The following is a 15,166-nucleotide window of genomic DNA, read 5'->3' as shown; positions in this document are numbered from 1 at the left end:
CGCTGTGATCTGACTCTGTTGAAGTCCACACACACACACACTTCTGCTTAATTGGTTTGGGGAATCAGACTCCCTGTTAGCCATCAGCCTTGGCTTCTATCCTCCTGCCAGCCATGACCCCAGCAAACACACAGAAGTCCCCAGCATGTGTCAGCCCTCCTGCAGCATCACCTCTGCTTTTGCAGCCCCATCCCAGCTTGGATGGCATGTAAGGAAATGCTCATTACTGTAAATGAGTGTTCACCCCTCAGCTGGGGGCTCTCAGGAGCTGAGGGGCCTGAGTTCTTTGAACCCAGCCCCTCAATTATAGCTACACCCCCGCCCTGAGGAGAGAAATCACTGAAAAGTTTGGACTAGCTTTTGTTTTATTGCTTTTTTGGCCATAGATGAGGGAAGATAGAACCCATAAAACATTATGGAACACAGGTACAGAGATGAATGAATGTTCTAGCCAAAATACACCATTTTATTATTGAAAGTTTTTTTAAAAAAAACAAAAAACTATGCTGCTACTACTACTGTGAATATTTATAAACCACTTTTCAACAAAAGTTCCCAAAGCTGTTTACATAGAGAAATAAAAAATAAAGATGGATCCCTGTCCCCAAAGGGCTCACAATCTAAAAAGAAACATGAGAGACACCAGCAAGAGCCAATGGAGGGATGCTGTGCTGGGGTTGGACAGGGCCAGTTGCTTTCCCCCTGCTCAATAATGAAAATCACCATTTTAAATATGTGGGTTTGCTCAATTAGCAAGGTAAAACATTTTAACAGCGGGATTACATGATTATGTCTGGTCCATGGACAGAGAATTAAAGATGGCCCTGAGACACCATAGTACAAATTGACATCCATAGATTCAGTGGGGGAACCTGTGGGGAGTCCCTGTCCCTGTCCCTCAGCCTCAATTCTCGATTCTCAACAAAATGAAAATACTGCTCTACCACTTGAGGCTGCAATGCTGGTGAGGGAGAGACTATAAACCATTGGACATACTACCGAAGTGAATCATAACCTAGATCACAAATGGGCATAATGAAGATTGGGATAGCTCTCTTGTTGATTTACAGTAAATCAGCATGGGTGTCTGACTCCCAGTTTAATACTTGCAACAACAAAAAGGCTCAAGAGCATAGGTTCTTTTTCTTTTCAAGTAGTGCCACAAACAACTAACAGGACAGGTGGGCCAATAATGACTAGTAACTTATTGCAAGGCTGGATGTAATGTTTTTGGCTTGAAGCAAAGCAATTGTAACTAATTTTCAGGAACAGGATCCATTATCTACAATAGTTCTGGGCATGCAGCAGAAGAGAGATTTTTACTTGAACTGAAAAGGTTCCTTCCTAGAATTTACTTCCTATACATCATAGGGTTCTATGCATCAGGAAGACTCAATTATATAATGCTGAAGGCAATAGTGGGGCAGGGTCATGCAGTGGCGGGGATTGCAAAGCTAATACAAAGCAGAGGGATTACAGTCGAAAACATGCAGATTCTGAAAGCACCCTTGAACTAATTTAATAAGTGTATTTATCTGCACTGTAAAGGACAAGTGTTTGTCCTTTTTTGCTAGATTAAGATAGAGAACTTCTACAGGTAATTCCTAACTCTTTAATTCTACAAGATTAAAAATCTATCAATACCATAGATTTAGTTCCCTGTAGACCTTCAAGATAAAAAAGAAAATATTGATTCTTTTCAGTCGCTGTGCTCATCACCGTTCCATCCATGTCATCATTGGGTAGCGGTCTATGAGGGCATTTCTTAGCTGAGCTGTGTGGATTTTGTCTCTGGTTTCTACAATACAAGTGACCTGGGGGAAAATAAAAACAAAAACTCAATTTAAACTGGCTACAACATTTCCGGGGCTCTAGTCTACAAAAGCTTATGCCACCACTTTATTTTTTATTGAGGTGCTATTGAGGTGCTATCCAATTATTATTATTATTGAGGTGCTATCCAATCTACTGTGGGGCAGTGCTGGCACCCCGAGGGATACCCATATGGAATAATAAATCCTTCTCCTCTCTCATCAAAATGTAGAGCAGCCCTATGATGACAAAACATGGTTCACTAAAACTGGCACAACTTGTCTATTCTTCAATAAAACTGTAAGTAACTTCCAGGAACAGTATTGCTTCTAAAACTCAAGGGCAAACAAACATACTGCATTAAGAGTACATCAGCCTAGTAATGTTTAATTTGCACAAATTACATGAGTAGGCCCATTGGAAATAATGGGTTTACTTTTGTGTAACAATGTGTGCAAATGCAACTTTACTAGATATCTAGAGCTAGATATCTTCCTCCAGTTCTTGTGGGAAGAGTCAGACCAGCTACATTCTAGGCCAGCTGTCAGGAGTAGAGGCTTGTCACCACAGATAAGCAGAGGACAAGCTCTCATGTCATGCATGTATGTCTTACACAGTTGGTCTCATTCCTGTAACTAGACATGAGGCTTTTATTTCATTCTGTTGTTGTCGACCCACCTGGACTGAACGTGAGTGAGGTGAACTGGTCAATCATGAGCAAAGATACCAGACAGATCTTACATCAGCTAGTGAAATTGTTACATATCTCTTGTCACAGGCTCACTGCTGATCTTGGGATGCTGGTGGGTGGTCTACTTCTACTTCTCCAAACCAGTCCTCCAAGGCAACCAGATGCATCAAATCAGAAGTGCGGGGCTGGACTACCCACTGATCCCAACCAGTATACCAGCTCTCCCTAGAAAAAAGCGCCATTGAGCCAATTTTTCCAAGCAAAACAGGCCTCAAAATGGTGCTCAAATCATCTGAATCAATTTGGGTGATTCAAGGGTGGTTAGTCTAGAACTGCTAGCCAAGCCAGCTCATCTCAACGAATCAATTTGATGGTTCTGTGATACGATTTGACCTTAAATAGAATAGCAGAATTCATGCACACCCCTGGTGGCCACGGTTGCATTTCTAGAAACAGAGGTACTTGGGCACAAGACTGCTGAGAAAGACATACTCTTTAATGAGGTGGATGTTCTTCCCTTTTAGTCAAGATGGATGAGGTCTCTGTTCCTTGGTGGTGAGGGGAAAGTACTCTGTTCTTTATTATCACCATAACTGTTCCTTGGCACAGAGGCTGGGGCTAGGTTCTGGTTAACCCTGCCACTATAAGCCCCACTATGTGCCTAGATAGTTGGTTTTTAGGGGTAAAAAGAGCCAACCACTATCACCAGAGATGAACACACTTTAGTTACATTTGAGGTTATTCTTAAATTCAAAAGCCAGGCTAGCTGAAAGGATTGGGGGTGGGGGATATATATAAAAAGTTGTCACAACTTGCACTATGAAATGTCAGGCTGAACAATGGTGTAGGCAACAACAATCCACCCATTAAAAAAAAATTAAGGCTGGAAAACATTTCGTGCAGGGCGTTTTAGAGCTCCCAGCCATTTGGCAAGAGCCATCGCATCCATCCATGTGGGACTCATCTGTTCTCTGTTGCCTGAGAGCCCAATTTGCTATTTGCATTATTCAGACTTACAGTTCAACTCTCCAGACATTCAAAACAATGCAAGATCTCTTGATGTGCACAGCTCACATACATAATTCCAGGAAGTCTTGGGAGAGAACCACACATTAAAAGGATGAGGTGCCCTGTCCCCTGCAACTCCTCTTTCCCCATTTTCTCTTCTAGCTCTGAGGCTGGAAGCCAGCCTGGCTGGGGGAGAAAAAGGCCTATGGAGAGGACTGGCAGGCAGGAGAAGGGTTAACACCACTCCCACCCACTGACCTTCCCCTGCAAATGCCCCCACATTACTGTAGAAATGTGTTTGAGAAACACATGTACACCAAGGTATTGTGTAATTCTACCTTCTGCTGAACATGAAATCCACGTGAATAATCTATATAAGGTACTGTACAGGATTCTGCCTTTATTCTTCCCCCTTGGTGAATTTGGTTCACTGGGAGCAAAGTGCACAAAATCCTGGTTTATAATTTACTGAAAACAATTTTATTTCAATAATCTGTTTATTTCAATTTAACATGCATTTCCCTTTCCCCCCACAAAGTTATACACTGCAAAAAGAAAGCACACGACAGCATCCATTTTCCTTGAACCCCAGAGTACTTTCCTGCAAAGATCATCTATTCTTTAGCAAACCAAGTTAAATTTCCAAAGTATGTTTTAATGTATTGTATATATCCCTGCTAGTTATGTGCACTCCAAAAGTCTGGAACCAATTGGGGACTTCAACTATAAATATTCCAGAATGGCATTTTAACCAATAAAATGAAATTGGGCCTATGGGGATTATTCTGGCCAGCTCTGAAGAATTTTTAACAACTTAATGCCTCCTGAATAAATGCCAGGTAAAAAGAAAACAAAACCACCCCATAGGTATTACACCAACCACCCACACGAGCCAGGAAACACACAGATCCCCATGGCTGAATGTGTAATATTCAAGCAACAGTTGGCTTACAAATTCAGACTCTACAGCACAGCCAGAAAGACTTGGAGCCAATATCAGCCACCAAGCACTGCTGATGCTTAACCTTCATGCATTTCAATCACTGCACAGCAGTCTGGAGCCATAACAGTGCTTGGTGAATGGTAGCCTTAGTCTCAACATGGCACGCTTTACGCAGCAACCACGTTTGTCATGGCTACACTTGGTAAAGTATGATAGACAGCCACAGTTTCCTAAATACACAGGGACTTGATCCATGGTACCCTCAGTAACCACAGCTCCCCCACACATCTCAGCTGTGTATTCTGCAATATGTGTCTGCCTTTCACACAACAGGTTTACTACAAGAAATGTCACTGTAGACATACTTTATACATGTAATTGCTGTGTAAAGCATGGAACAGCTCTTAGTTGAACACAGTGAATGAAAGCATTTTTGGACAACTATCCAAACTATCCAGTTTTAGCCCACTCTCCCCACACATGAGCAGTCGCTCATTGCTGGGCAGCTGGATTAGCCACCCAGATGAGCAGCTGCTCCAGTCGGGTGCTCCCACGCCCGGCCACAGCTCCATTAGGAGCTCTGGGGATTGGGGGAAGGGGAGCACTGCCATGCAGTGCCCCGACTCCCCCCCAACGGCACCACGCAAGTGGGGGTCACCCAGCCCCTCTCCCACTCACCCGAGTGTGCCAGCCATGGCTACAAGGAGAGATTGTTAGGTGGGCTAGCCACCAGGAAACCACCAAACTTGCCCGCGAACCAAGTGGTTCCCACGATTGATCAAAACTGGGCTGGCATCCGGTAGCCCAGTTTTGATCAATCGTGTGAATAGCTTAATTATTTATTTTATTTATATACTGCCTGACTCCAAAGGCTCTAGGCGGTTCACAAAAACAAACACAACAAAAACAAAATGGTTAAAAACTACTTAACACATCCAAAGATCACCAAAAGCCTGGCTAAAAAAATGTGGAATTTATTTAGAATACTTACATACTGGTTTTCAACAAAAAGAAAAGTTCTCAAAAGGATTTTATTACATAGTAAAGTAATGAGAAGACCCTTGTTTCCTGTCCCAAGGAGGACTCACAATCTAAAGGTGGTAATTATTGATCCAGTACCATATTACCAGTTTCCTACTGTCATCATAGATGAAACCCCCCCCCCCCAATCAGTGGCACTGAGAAATAAACTCCTTGTCTCCATCTAACAAACTTAGAAAAATCTTCAAAATAATAATAATAAAATCAACAGAGGTCCATATAAGGGACCGTGGATTTGCTGGTGCTTGACAAACAGGAACTGCTAATGCTAAGAGAGCCCTCCATTTTTTACAATTGCCCCATTACTTGGGGTGGGTGGAGCAATTAGAGGACTCCAAAGATTGCATCCAGCACACGGGACAGATGCAGTCGTGTGACAGCCACCCACAAGCTGGAGTGGGTAGATGGGACACGGATGCAGAAGATTTTGCCTAAAATGTATGTTAAGGGTGATTTTTATTTTTATTTTTTTAAAGGCTGGTAAAGATGTTAAACCACAAACTTCTATATGGTGAGGTAAATGATTTCCATGAAGCCCACAATGGTGGACATGAAGGGAATAGTCCTCCTACACTGTGATTCTCCAGCACCAGTCATTTAGTTACACTGACTCTGAACATGGAGGTTCCACTGAGTGACCTGTTTTCCATGAATGTCTCTAATCCCCATTGAAAGCTGTCTAACGCAGGGACATCACTATCATCCTTGACGATACAATGGGCAGCCTCAAGGACATACACCCAGATGTTTTAAGCTACTTCATTATATTGAACCAGAAGTTCATCTAGCAAAATCAACCCCTGCTTTTTGCCAGTATTGCACCACTGACTCCAAGAGAAGAATCAACAATGGAACAGTTGGATTTGCCTCTAATGGCTTGGAAATAAACATTCCCTTGGTTCTGGATCAGTTCCACCTCAAAGTAGTGGATAATCTGAGACTCAAGTCTGAAAGCAGTTTACATAGAAAAATAAATATGTTGGTTCCCTGTCCCCAAAAGGCTCACCATCTAAAAAAGAAACATGAAGTGGGCAGCAGCAATAGCCACTGGAAGGATGCCCCCTGGGTTGAATTGGGCCAACCTCCTCCTGCTAAATATAAGAGAATCACCACTTTAAGCCACCTCTTTGTTCAGTTGGCAGGGAATTGTCTGTTCTAAATCTACTGCCAATCAATTTCATTGGGTGACCCCAAGTTTTAGTGTTATGATCCACTTTCTCCACATCATTCATTAATAAGGGTTAGATTCTATTAACAAAAAAACCTTTTGGTTTAACATGTTGTGTAAAGATCCTTCCAGGTTCACTTAAGTGCTAAAATGCCAGGAAGTTGTGGCTGTTATATTGCCAAGTTTCAAAATCAATTCACTGAGCTGTTTTCTAATTATAGGTGTGGTACCTCCTGCACCCCCTGATTATAATCCCCCAATTTCTGCTTATAATGGCAAAATACTATCTGTCTCACCTTTAACTGTGACCCTATAATTCAAGTTCAGTCCCTGCAGGATTGAGGGGGAAAACCTCTGCCCAAGTCTTCGGGGACCAATGGCAGTGAAAGCAGACAGTGTTGGGTTAGAGGATCACTGCTAAGGAACATGCAGTCACTGCTAAGTTTGCATGTGAATGGCTTCTCCTTACCTCACTGGTGAACAGATCAGATGTCCTGTACATGTGTTCTTGTTTGATGTCCAATACTCTGGAACAAAGGAGATTTATGTGAAATCACACAGATCCAGTCAGTTGCACACTATCTGCTTTTGGTGGACGGTAATGGCTTTTTTGGCAGTCCCTATATAAGCCAGCATCTGCCAGTTAGAAGAAGGGAGGGTAAAAATCAGGGGCTTGGTTAGGGATAAGTGTGCATCAGAGTCTAATTGTTGCTGGTTGTTTTATCTGTCTCAGGGATGGCCAACTGGAGACCTGAGGGCTGACTCCAATCTTGAAATGTGACATCTTGCCACAGGTTGTTCCAATCTCTTTGTTAAGATGGTGCATTTGTGGTTCCAGTTGTATCCCACAGAGTTGTAACTAGAGCTAGGTATTTAGGATTATATCTCTTTTTATTTTCATGTATGATGTCTAGTTATTTATTTATTTAAATTTACTTATATACCGCCTCCTGCAAAGACTCTAGGTGGTGAACAACAACAATACCAATAACAATTAATGATGATGAGATGATGATGATAAATTATTAAAGGGCAAATGCCTGACGAAACAGGTGGGTCTTAAGAAGGGCCTTAAAAGCAGCCAGGGAGGGGACTGAATGAATCCAAGGGTGGGGGAGAGTGTTCCAAAAAAGAGGGGCGGCCACAGAGAAGGTCCTCCTATGGGCTCAAGCACCGCGCACTACACCAGGGCCTGGGATACTAAGGAGGGCCAGCTGAGAAGACCTCACAGGCCGGGATACAACTGGCCAAGAGAGGCGATCCCAGAGATATACAGGTGCTAAGCCCATAAGGGTTTGGAGGTGAAAACCAGCCCTTTGAATTGGACCCGGAAGCGAACTGGCAACCAGTGCAGCGACCATAAAAGAGGTGTTACACTATCTAATCTACAGCCACCCATAAGGAGATGGGCCACTGCATTCTAGACTAGTTGAAGCTTCCAAATCATTTTCAAAGGCAACCCTAAGTAGAGCACATTACAGTAACCCAAACAAGAGGTAACGAAGACATAAGTCACTGTTGCCAGGGCCTGCAAGTTGAGAAAAGGCCGTAACTGGTGAACCAGCCGAAGCTGGGCAAAGGCACCCCTGGCCATGGCCTCCACCTGCTGTTCAAGCAGGAGCTGCGAATCCAGAAGGACCCCCCTCCCCCCGTTATCACGAACCATCTCTCTCAAGGAAAGCACAACCCTGTCAAGAGATAAACTCACTCACAGCAATTGGCCAGATTGCAAACTGAACAAGAGCAACTTGGTCTTGGAGGGATTGAGCCTAAACTTGTTTTGGCCCATCCAGGTCCTGACAGCCTCTAGGCACTGAGCCAGCACATGGAAGGCATCACCTGTTTGGCCAGTAGAGATATAAAGCTGAGTATTATCAGCATATTGATCAAAAAACTTACCCCAAACCAAAGGATGACCAGGCCCAGCAGCTTCATGTAGATGTTAAAGAAAATGGGAGCAAGGACCAAGCCCTGTGGAACCCCACAAGAATGGAGCCACGGCACAGAACACTCACCACCAATCGACACCTACTGGAATCTCCCAGTGAGAGAGGATCGGAACCACTGAAGAACAGTGCCCCCAAGGCCCAGCCCACTTAAGCACTCCAGAAGGATAGCATGGTCGATGGTATCAAAGGCCACTGAGAAATCAAGAAGGACCAAAAGAGGTGCGTTTCCCACATCAAGGTTATGATACAGGTCATCCAACAGGACAACCAATGCCGTTTCAGTGCTATACTGTGGCCTAAAACCTTAGGTTTTATTATTAGGTTGTTACTGTCGTATTATGTCATCTGTTTTTCTTTAAGCATGATGTATTAGCAATTATATTTTATGTTTTATTATGCTTTAATATGATCTGTGGTTACAACAATGAACTTACTTACCATCTGTTTAAAAAAAATGTAGACGTAAACTGAAAATTTGGTTTCCTCTAACTCTGTTTTCAGTCATCTTTTTGTTGTGTGTGTGTATGCGCGCACATGCGTGCATACACACACACACACACACACACACACACGGATGAGGGTCAAACTAGTTGTGATCATGAATCTCAGTTCTGCTGGAGAATAAATACTTGTCTAGTTGTAAAAGTGTTTCAAGTGCAATAATGATAATGGCTTTAATTGATCCTGGCCTTTAACTGAGGAAGGACAAAGTACACTGGGGGTGTGGGGTGGGGGTCTGTACTGACCTAGTACATGGCATGTCCTGGGATGGTGTTGTGAGGGATCACCCCATCAAAACAGTCCATGCAAATCAAACTATACTCCTGCTGCACTGGCAGCTTGCTGCTGGTGGGTTATCCCTCCTGTAGGAGGGCCGGTTTACTGGGGAGGACCATGGGGTTGTAAGCCCTAGGTCTCCCATTAGACTGCACACTCATGAGTTGAGCTAATCCAACAGAGGGGGCCCTGCTTATGTGGGGCCCTCAACTCTCCATGGAAAAAATAGAACAGAAGTGCTACAACTCCCCCTTCCCCGTGAAGCTTTGCATACACCTAAAGGAGCCATGTGTCATACCCTGCCCGCGTGCACAGTTGGGGGAACACCAGCATGGACAGAACTTTAAACCAATTCAATAGTCCCCGGTTCAGTCCTATGCAGATCTGCCAGTGCCGGGAATCACAGTAGGGAGCCCTGATTTCCATTGACTCCAGGAGAGCAGGGTTGCCATTTCGGGGCACAAGCAAGGATACACATGCTCACATGGCAGATGGGCTGGCAGGGGCCCACTTTGACAGCTACTTGGCAGCAGTCACCATGGCAGGGAGAGCAGTCACCAAGGTACCCGTCCCCATGGCTTTTCTTCATAGAGCAACCTGGCTCGATATAGAGCCCCAATGGCCTGACACTCTCGTGAGAGCAGTCCAAGGGAGAAGGGGTTGTTTTCTCATTAGGCATTCTAAGCTTAATCATGGTTTTGGTGATTTTTATCAATTGTGTATGTTTTAAAATGTTTGTTGTGTTTGATTTTTAAAAAAAACTGTATTGTTATTTCTGGTTTACACAGTCAGATAGGTGTTATTGACTGGTTTGTTTTATCCAGACATCGAGTCCTTCCCAAGGACCTGGGATGGCTGAATTTTATTGTCAATATTGTTATTATTATAGATATCGTCATAGAATATAGGCTGTTCTCGGTAAAGTTGCTTTTTGTAATTGACTGATGGTGATTTCTGTGGCCCCTATGGTGTTGAGGTGCTCTTCAAGGTCTTTTGGAACTGCACCCAGGGCGCCAATTACCACTGGGATTATTTTGGTCTTCTCCTGCCACGGCCTTTCAATTTCAATTTGTAGATCTTTGTATTTCAAGTTGTTGTTGATAATAAAATAATAATAATAATAATAATAATAATAATAATAATAATTATTATTATTATTATTAGATTTCTATACCACTAATAATTTGATTTCTATACCACCCTTCCAAAAATGGCTCAGGGTGGTTTACACAGAAATAATAAATAAATATTATTCAATCAATCTCTTTATTTCGGTCAATGACCAGCATGAAATTAAAACAAATGTAAAAGAGAGGACAATCAAACTTCTGTTGCAAACAATAACACCAGATAAATTTTAAAAAGTCCTCCTCAGCATACTAAAAATACTACTAAAATAATTGGGAATAAAAGAGGCAGCAGTATTTCCTACTTATGAGGCTATTACACAAAATCAAAACTCAGCCAGTTGCCTTCTCAACTCCTAAATCTGAGGGGGGTTAAACAATACAGGAGCTCTGAGAAATATTGTTATTAAATTTACAGCTGATATACAGGTGAAACCAGTACCTTCATGGCCACCTGCAGCTAGCCACATTATGGCTACAAGTTGCTCTGGCCTTAGATCCATCGCCTATTTTCCCATTACTAAGTTCTTCCGCAAGTGAAGGGCTGCACTGCAAAATTTAGCTACCTGTCTGGTAGCGCAGGAATTGCTTCCTTCCAACAGCCTGTCAGTCATCTGAGGAGAATCAAGACCTGGGCATTTAGCTATCAAAGGGTAAATAAGATCCCGGCGCAGGTCTCTATAGAACAAACATTCCAATAGCACATGGGTGACTGTTTCCACTTGACCCTCACCACATGGACAGAGCCTCTCCCCATAGGGAATCCCTCTATATTGGCCCTCTAAGAGGGCTGAAGGCAGGGCATTGCATCTTGCCAGGGTAAGAACTCTTCTAAGAGGGGGCACCTCCAAGACAGTGAGGTAGGATGCTGGGGCCAAGCTATATCTGACTGATTCCTGGCTCTGAAAGTCAGGTACCCTTGCTATATCTGTTTGTCTCTCGATATCCTCAATTCTCTGTTTGATGAGCTTGCTAGCTGTCTCCAAACTTTGCGTAAGCAGGGCAGACTGATCGAGGCCTAAAGTGGTCATCTTTTGGTTCAGATTGCGCTTCCAGGGCATCTGATAAGAATCCTCTAATACTAAGTGGCTCAGCCCTGTGTCTGAGGAAAAAACTCTCAAGTAAAACAGCGCCATTTGCCAACATCTGGCCTCAACTTTGATGAGGCCCGCCTCCAATCTGAGCCTCGCATTAGAGGTACACTTGGGTGTCTGAAATACTGCTCTCAAGAACTTAGACTGCACCACTTCTAAGGGGGACAGATCTGGGTAAGGACCCAATTGGGCACCATACAATAACTGTGCCAATGATTTCGCCTGAAAATTTTTTAAGGCTGCGGGGATAAAAAAACCCTCCCCTGGTTCTATAGAACCGCAAAATAGCTCAGGCGCTGTTTTGGGCAGCCTGGGCCACATGAGAGGCGTGGGCCCATCTTGATCCCGATGAGTGAACAGCTACCCCGAAGTATACAAAATTTTGGACCTGCTTTATCCTTTGTCCATCAATTTTCCATACCCGTCTCTTGGGTCTCCTAGCAAAGGAGAGCACCTTTGTTTTCTGGTAGTTAATACTCAGCCGTTCTCTCTTACAATAAACAGCCAGTGCCCCCAAGGCCCTCCTTAGACCGACTGGGGTTCTGGCCAGAATGGCCGCGTCGTCCGCATACAGCAACACCGAGATACTTCTTCCAGCTAGCTTGGGGGGATGGAAATTGCATCTATCTAGATGGGTCACCATATCATTAACAAAAAAGTTAAACAGCAAGGGTGCCAGCACACATCCTTGACGGACCCCTTTTCCAATTGGAATAGCTCTGGTTAATCCTCCCTTTGGACTGGACCTAACCCTCATGGTTGGCGATATGTGTAAGCCTCTAATTAGAGCTAAGAGTCGCCGATCAATGGAGGAAGCTCTCAATTTATCCCAGAGCCTATCCCGTGGGATTGAGTCAAAGGCAAACCTAAGATCTACAAAGGCAACATGCAAGGACTGAGCATATTTCTGTGCTAAATGGTGCAGAACAAAACAATGGTCAACAGTAGACCTCCCTTCTCTGAACCCCGCTTGCTCTTCTGCAAGAATGTTATCCTGATCCATCCAATCCCTCAGCTTCCCATAGAGGTGTTTAGCATAAAGTTTGCTAACTGTACTCAGAAGGCTGATCGGCCTATAGTTGCCTGGCTAACTTCTGCACCCCTTCTTATAGATAGGTACAATGATAGACAGGCCCCAATCTTTCGGTATGCACCCTGAGCTATCAATGGCAGTAAACAACGATGCGAGCACCGGCGCCCACCAGTCCACATTGGACAAAACCAACTCCGGTAGAACCAGGTCAGCGCCTGGGGCCTTGCCAGACTTCAGTTGGTGTATTAGGTCAGCAACTTCTGCTGTGGTAACGGGCAGCTAGTGAGGCACTACCTTGGCGTGGTTGTGGGGCTTGCGTGCTCTGAGGAAGGTGAGAGCTATGCCAGAGGTCCAACCATACTGGATAAGTCTCACCAGAGGAGCCAGACAAAGAGTGCCTCTCCCATCAACAATATGGTGAGACATAACTTTAATAAATCTATACCGGATCGGTCGTCACCCGGGTCAACAAGGACTGCGCCAGGTGCTGGAGTTCCTGGACATCTGGTGGCAAGTGGGCAACAGGACTCAGGATCTTCAGTTGAGCAACCAGGGCTGGAGACTGCAAGGTTACTGGAAGAAACGTCGCTTGACCGGAAAAAATATACAAAAAATGCCAACAAGGAAATAATGATCTGCTATTACAAGTCTAGTCCAACTAGAAGAGGTTATTTTAAAAGAATGTACCAAATTTGGAAAGAGAAGCATCCAGATACAGAAATAACAGAACAAAGGCTAGCAGACCAGAGAAGATTCATAATAAGAAATAAAGTATTCACAGGAGCTGAGCTGGAAGAACTGCAAAGAGCAACACAGGCTCAAGATATGGAAGAAGAATTACCACCAACTGAAGCAGTTGCTTAGGCGCAGGAGGTGGAGGTGTTGGAAATAGAGGATGCCACTGTTGCTGAACTGTCTCAAAATCAAAATTAGGCAACCTCCACTTTGCCTTCACCTCAAAAATCCAAATGCCATTTAACAGAAAAGCAACAAGAACTAAAGCAAAAAATAACTGAGCACATGAACCAAACAACCACCAGGGTTCGACTTACAGCTCTAAAAACAGTTGCCAAAAAAACAACTTGTTCAGGTATTAAAAGATGTCAAGGCTGCACTTGCAGAAATAACAACCAATAATTTGCAAGAAACAAACCAACTAATGTACAGTGCAGCAACAATAACAACAACACAAGAGCTCGGATATAAGATCAGTGGACCTGTAAAAAAAGAAAGCAGTACATCACCTAAATGGAAGATTAGATTAGAAAATAAAATCTCCAGGCTCAGATCAGATGCTAACAAATTGAAAGATATGAAAGACAAGAAGCTGAAGAATGAAAACACCAAACAGTATCTGATCCAAAAATACCACCTAGATTCAAGGAAAATTAGAGAAGTCCTGGAAATAATCAAGAAGCAAATAACAGCAGTGTCAAAGAAGATTAGCAGATACGAAGCCAGAACTACACAACACAGGCAGAATCTCCAATTCCAGTCGAATCAGAGACATTTCTACCAAAGCATAGAAGGAGAAACTGCAAGAAACGTAGAACCACTAAATAAAGAAGAAACAGTGCAATTCTGGGAGAAATTATGGGACAATCCAATAGATTATAATAAAAAAGCAGGCTGGATGAAAGAGGTCAAAAAATGTAACCAACAAATGCAAGATCTAATAATAACACCAGTATTAATAAGTGAAAGAGCAAAGAAAATTAAAAATTGGACTGCGCCAGGCCACGATGAACTGCATGGCTTTTGGCTTAAACACCTAACAAGCCTTCATAAACAACCATCAAAACAGTTCAATCAAATTTTGCAAGGAGGTGATATTGAACAATGGCTAACAACTGGGAAAACTCATCTCATCATGAAAGACCCAGCAAAAGGTGCAATCCCAAGTAATTATAGACCGATAACCTGCCTGCCAACCATGTTCAAATTATTAACTGGAATAATAGCAGATGAAGTGATGCAACACTTATTAACTAACAAACAGCTTCCAATTGAACAGAAAGGAAATTGCCCGAACACCAGAGGCATAAAAGACCAGCTGCTGATAGACAAAATGATTTTAGAAAATTGCAAGAGAAGAAAAACAAATCTAAGTGTTGCATGGATTGACTACAAGAAAGCCTTTGATTCACTGCATCATACATGGATACTAAAATGTTTAGAAACAACTGGTGTCAGCAAAAACATTCAGATATTTATATTAAAAAAGCAATGAGCATGTAGAGTATACAGTTAACAATCAATGGCGAGACACTTGGACAGGTTAGCATTAGAAGAGGCATTTTCCAAGGGGACTCACTATTCCCTCTGTTGTTTGTAATCGCCATGACCCCACTTTCACAAATACTCAACAAAACAGGCCTCGGATACCAAACATCTGAAACATCAAGTAAAATAAACCATCTGCTGTACATGGACAATCTGAAGTTGTATGGAAAGTCCCAGTCAAAAATTGAATCACTGCTAAACACTGTCTGTATATTCAGTAGCAATATAGCAATGGAGTTT

At 43.1% G+C, this 15,166-nt stretch overlaps 1 protein-coding gene across 4 annotated transcripts in view; it reads right to left on the bottom strand.

Annotated features, from left to right (window-relative positions):
- Positions 1 to 445: 445 nt before the first annotated feature.
- Positions 446 to 15,166, bottom strand: part of LOC128352294 (putative threonine dehydratase) — a 55,762-nt gene continuing 41,041 nt past the window's right edge. For all 4 annotated transcript variants that reach the window (XM_053312744.1, XM_053312745.1, XM_053312742.1 and 1 more), the window contains 2 exons: positions 7,133 to 7,190; positions 446 to 1,814 (listed from right to left, as the gene is read on the bottom strand). In XM_053312744.1, the coding sequence (XP_053168719.1) occupies positions 1,716 to 1,814; positions 7,133 to 7,190 (157 nt within the window). In that variant the 3' untranslated portion in view covers positions 446 to 1,715. The remainder of the gene's footprint in view (positions 1,815 to 7,132; positions 7,191 to 15,166) is intronic.

The sequence above is a fragment of the Hemicordylus capensis genome, chromosome 3 (genome assembly GCF_027244095.1).
Source record: "Hemicordylus capensis ecotype Gifberg chromosome 3, rHemCap1.1.pri, whole genome shotgun sequence".
Taxonomy (NCBI): Eukaryota; Metazoa; Chordata; class Lepidosauria; order Squamata; family Cordylidae; genus Hemicordylus; species Hemicordylus capensis.
Note: the sequence above shows the minus strand (reverse complement) of the source record. Positions and strands in the feature narration are given on the sequence as shown.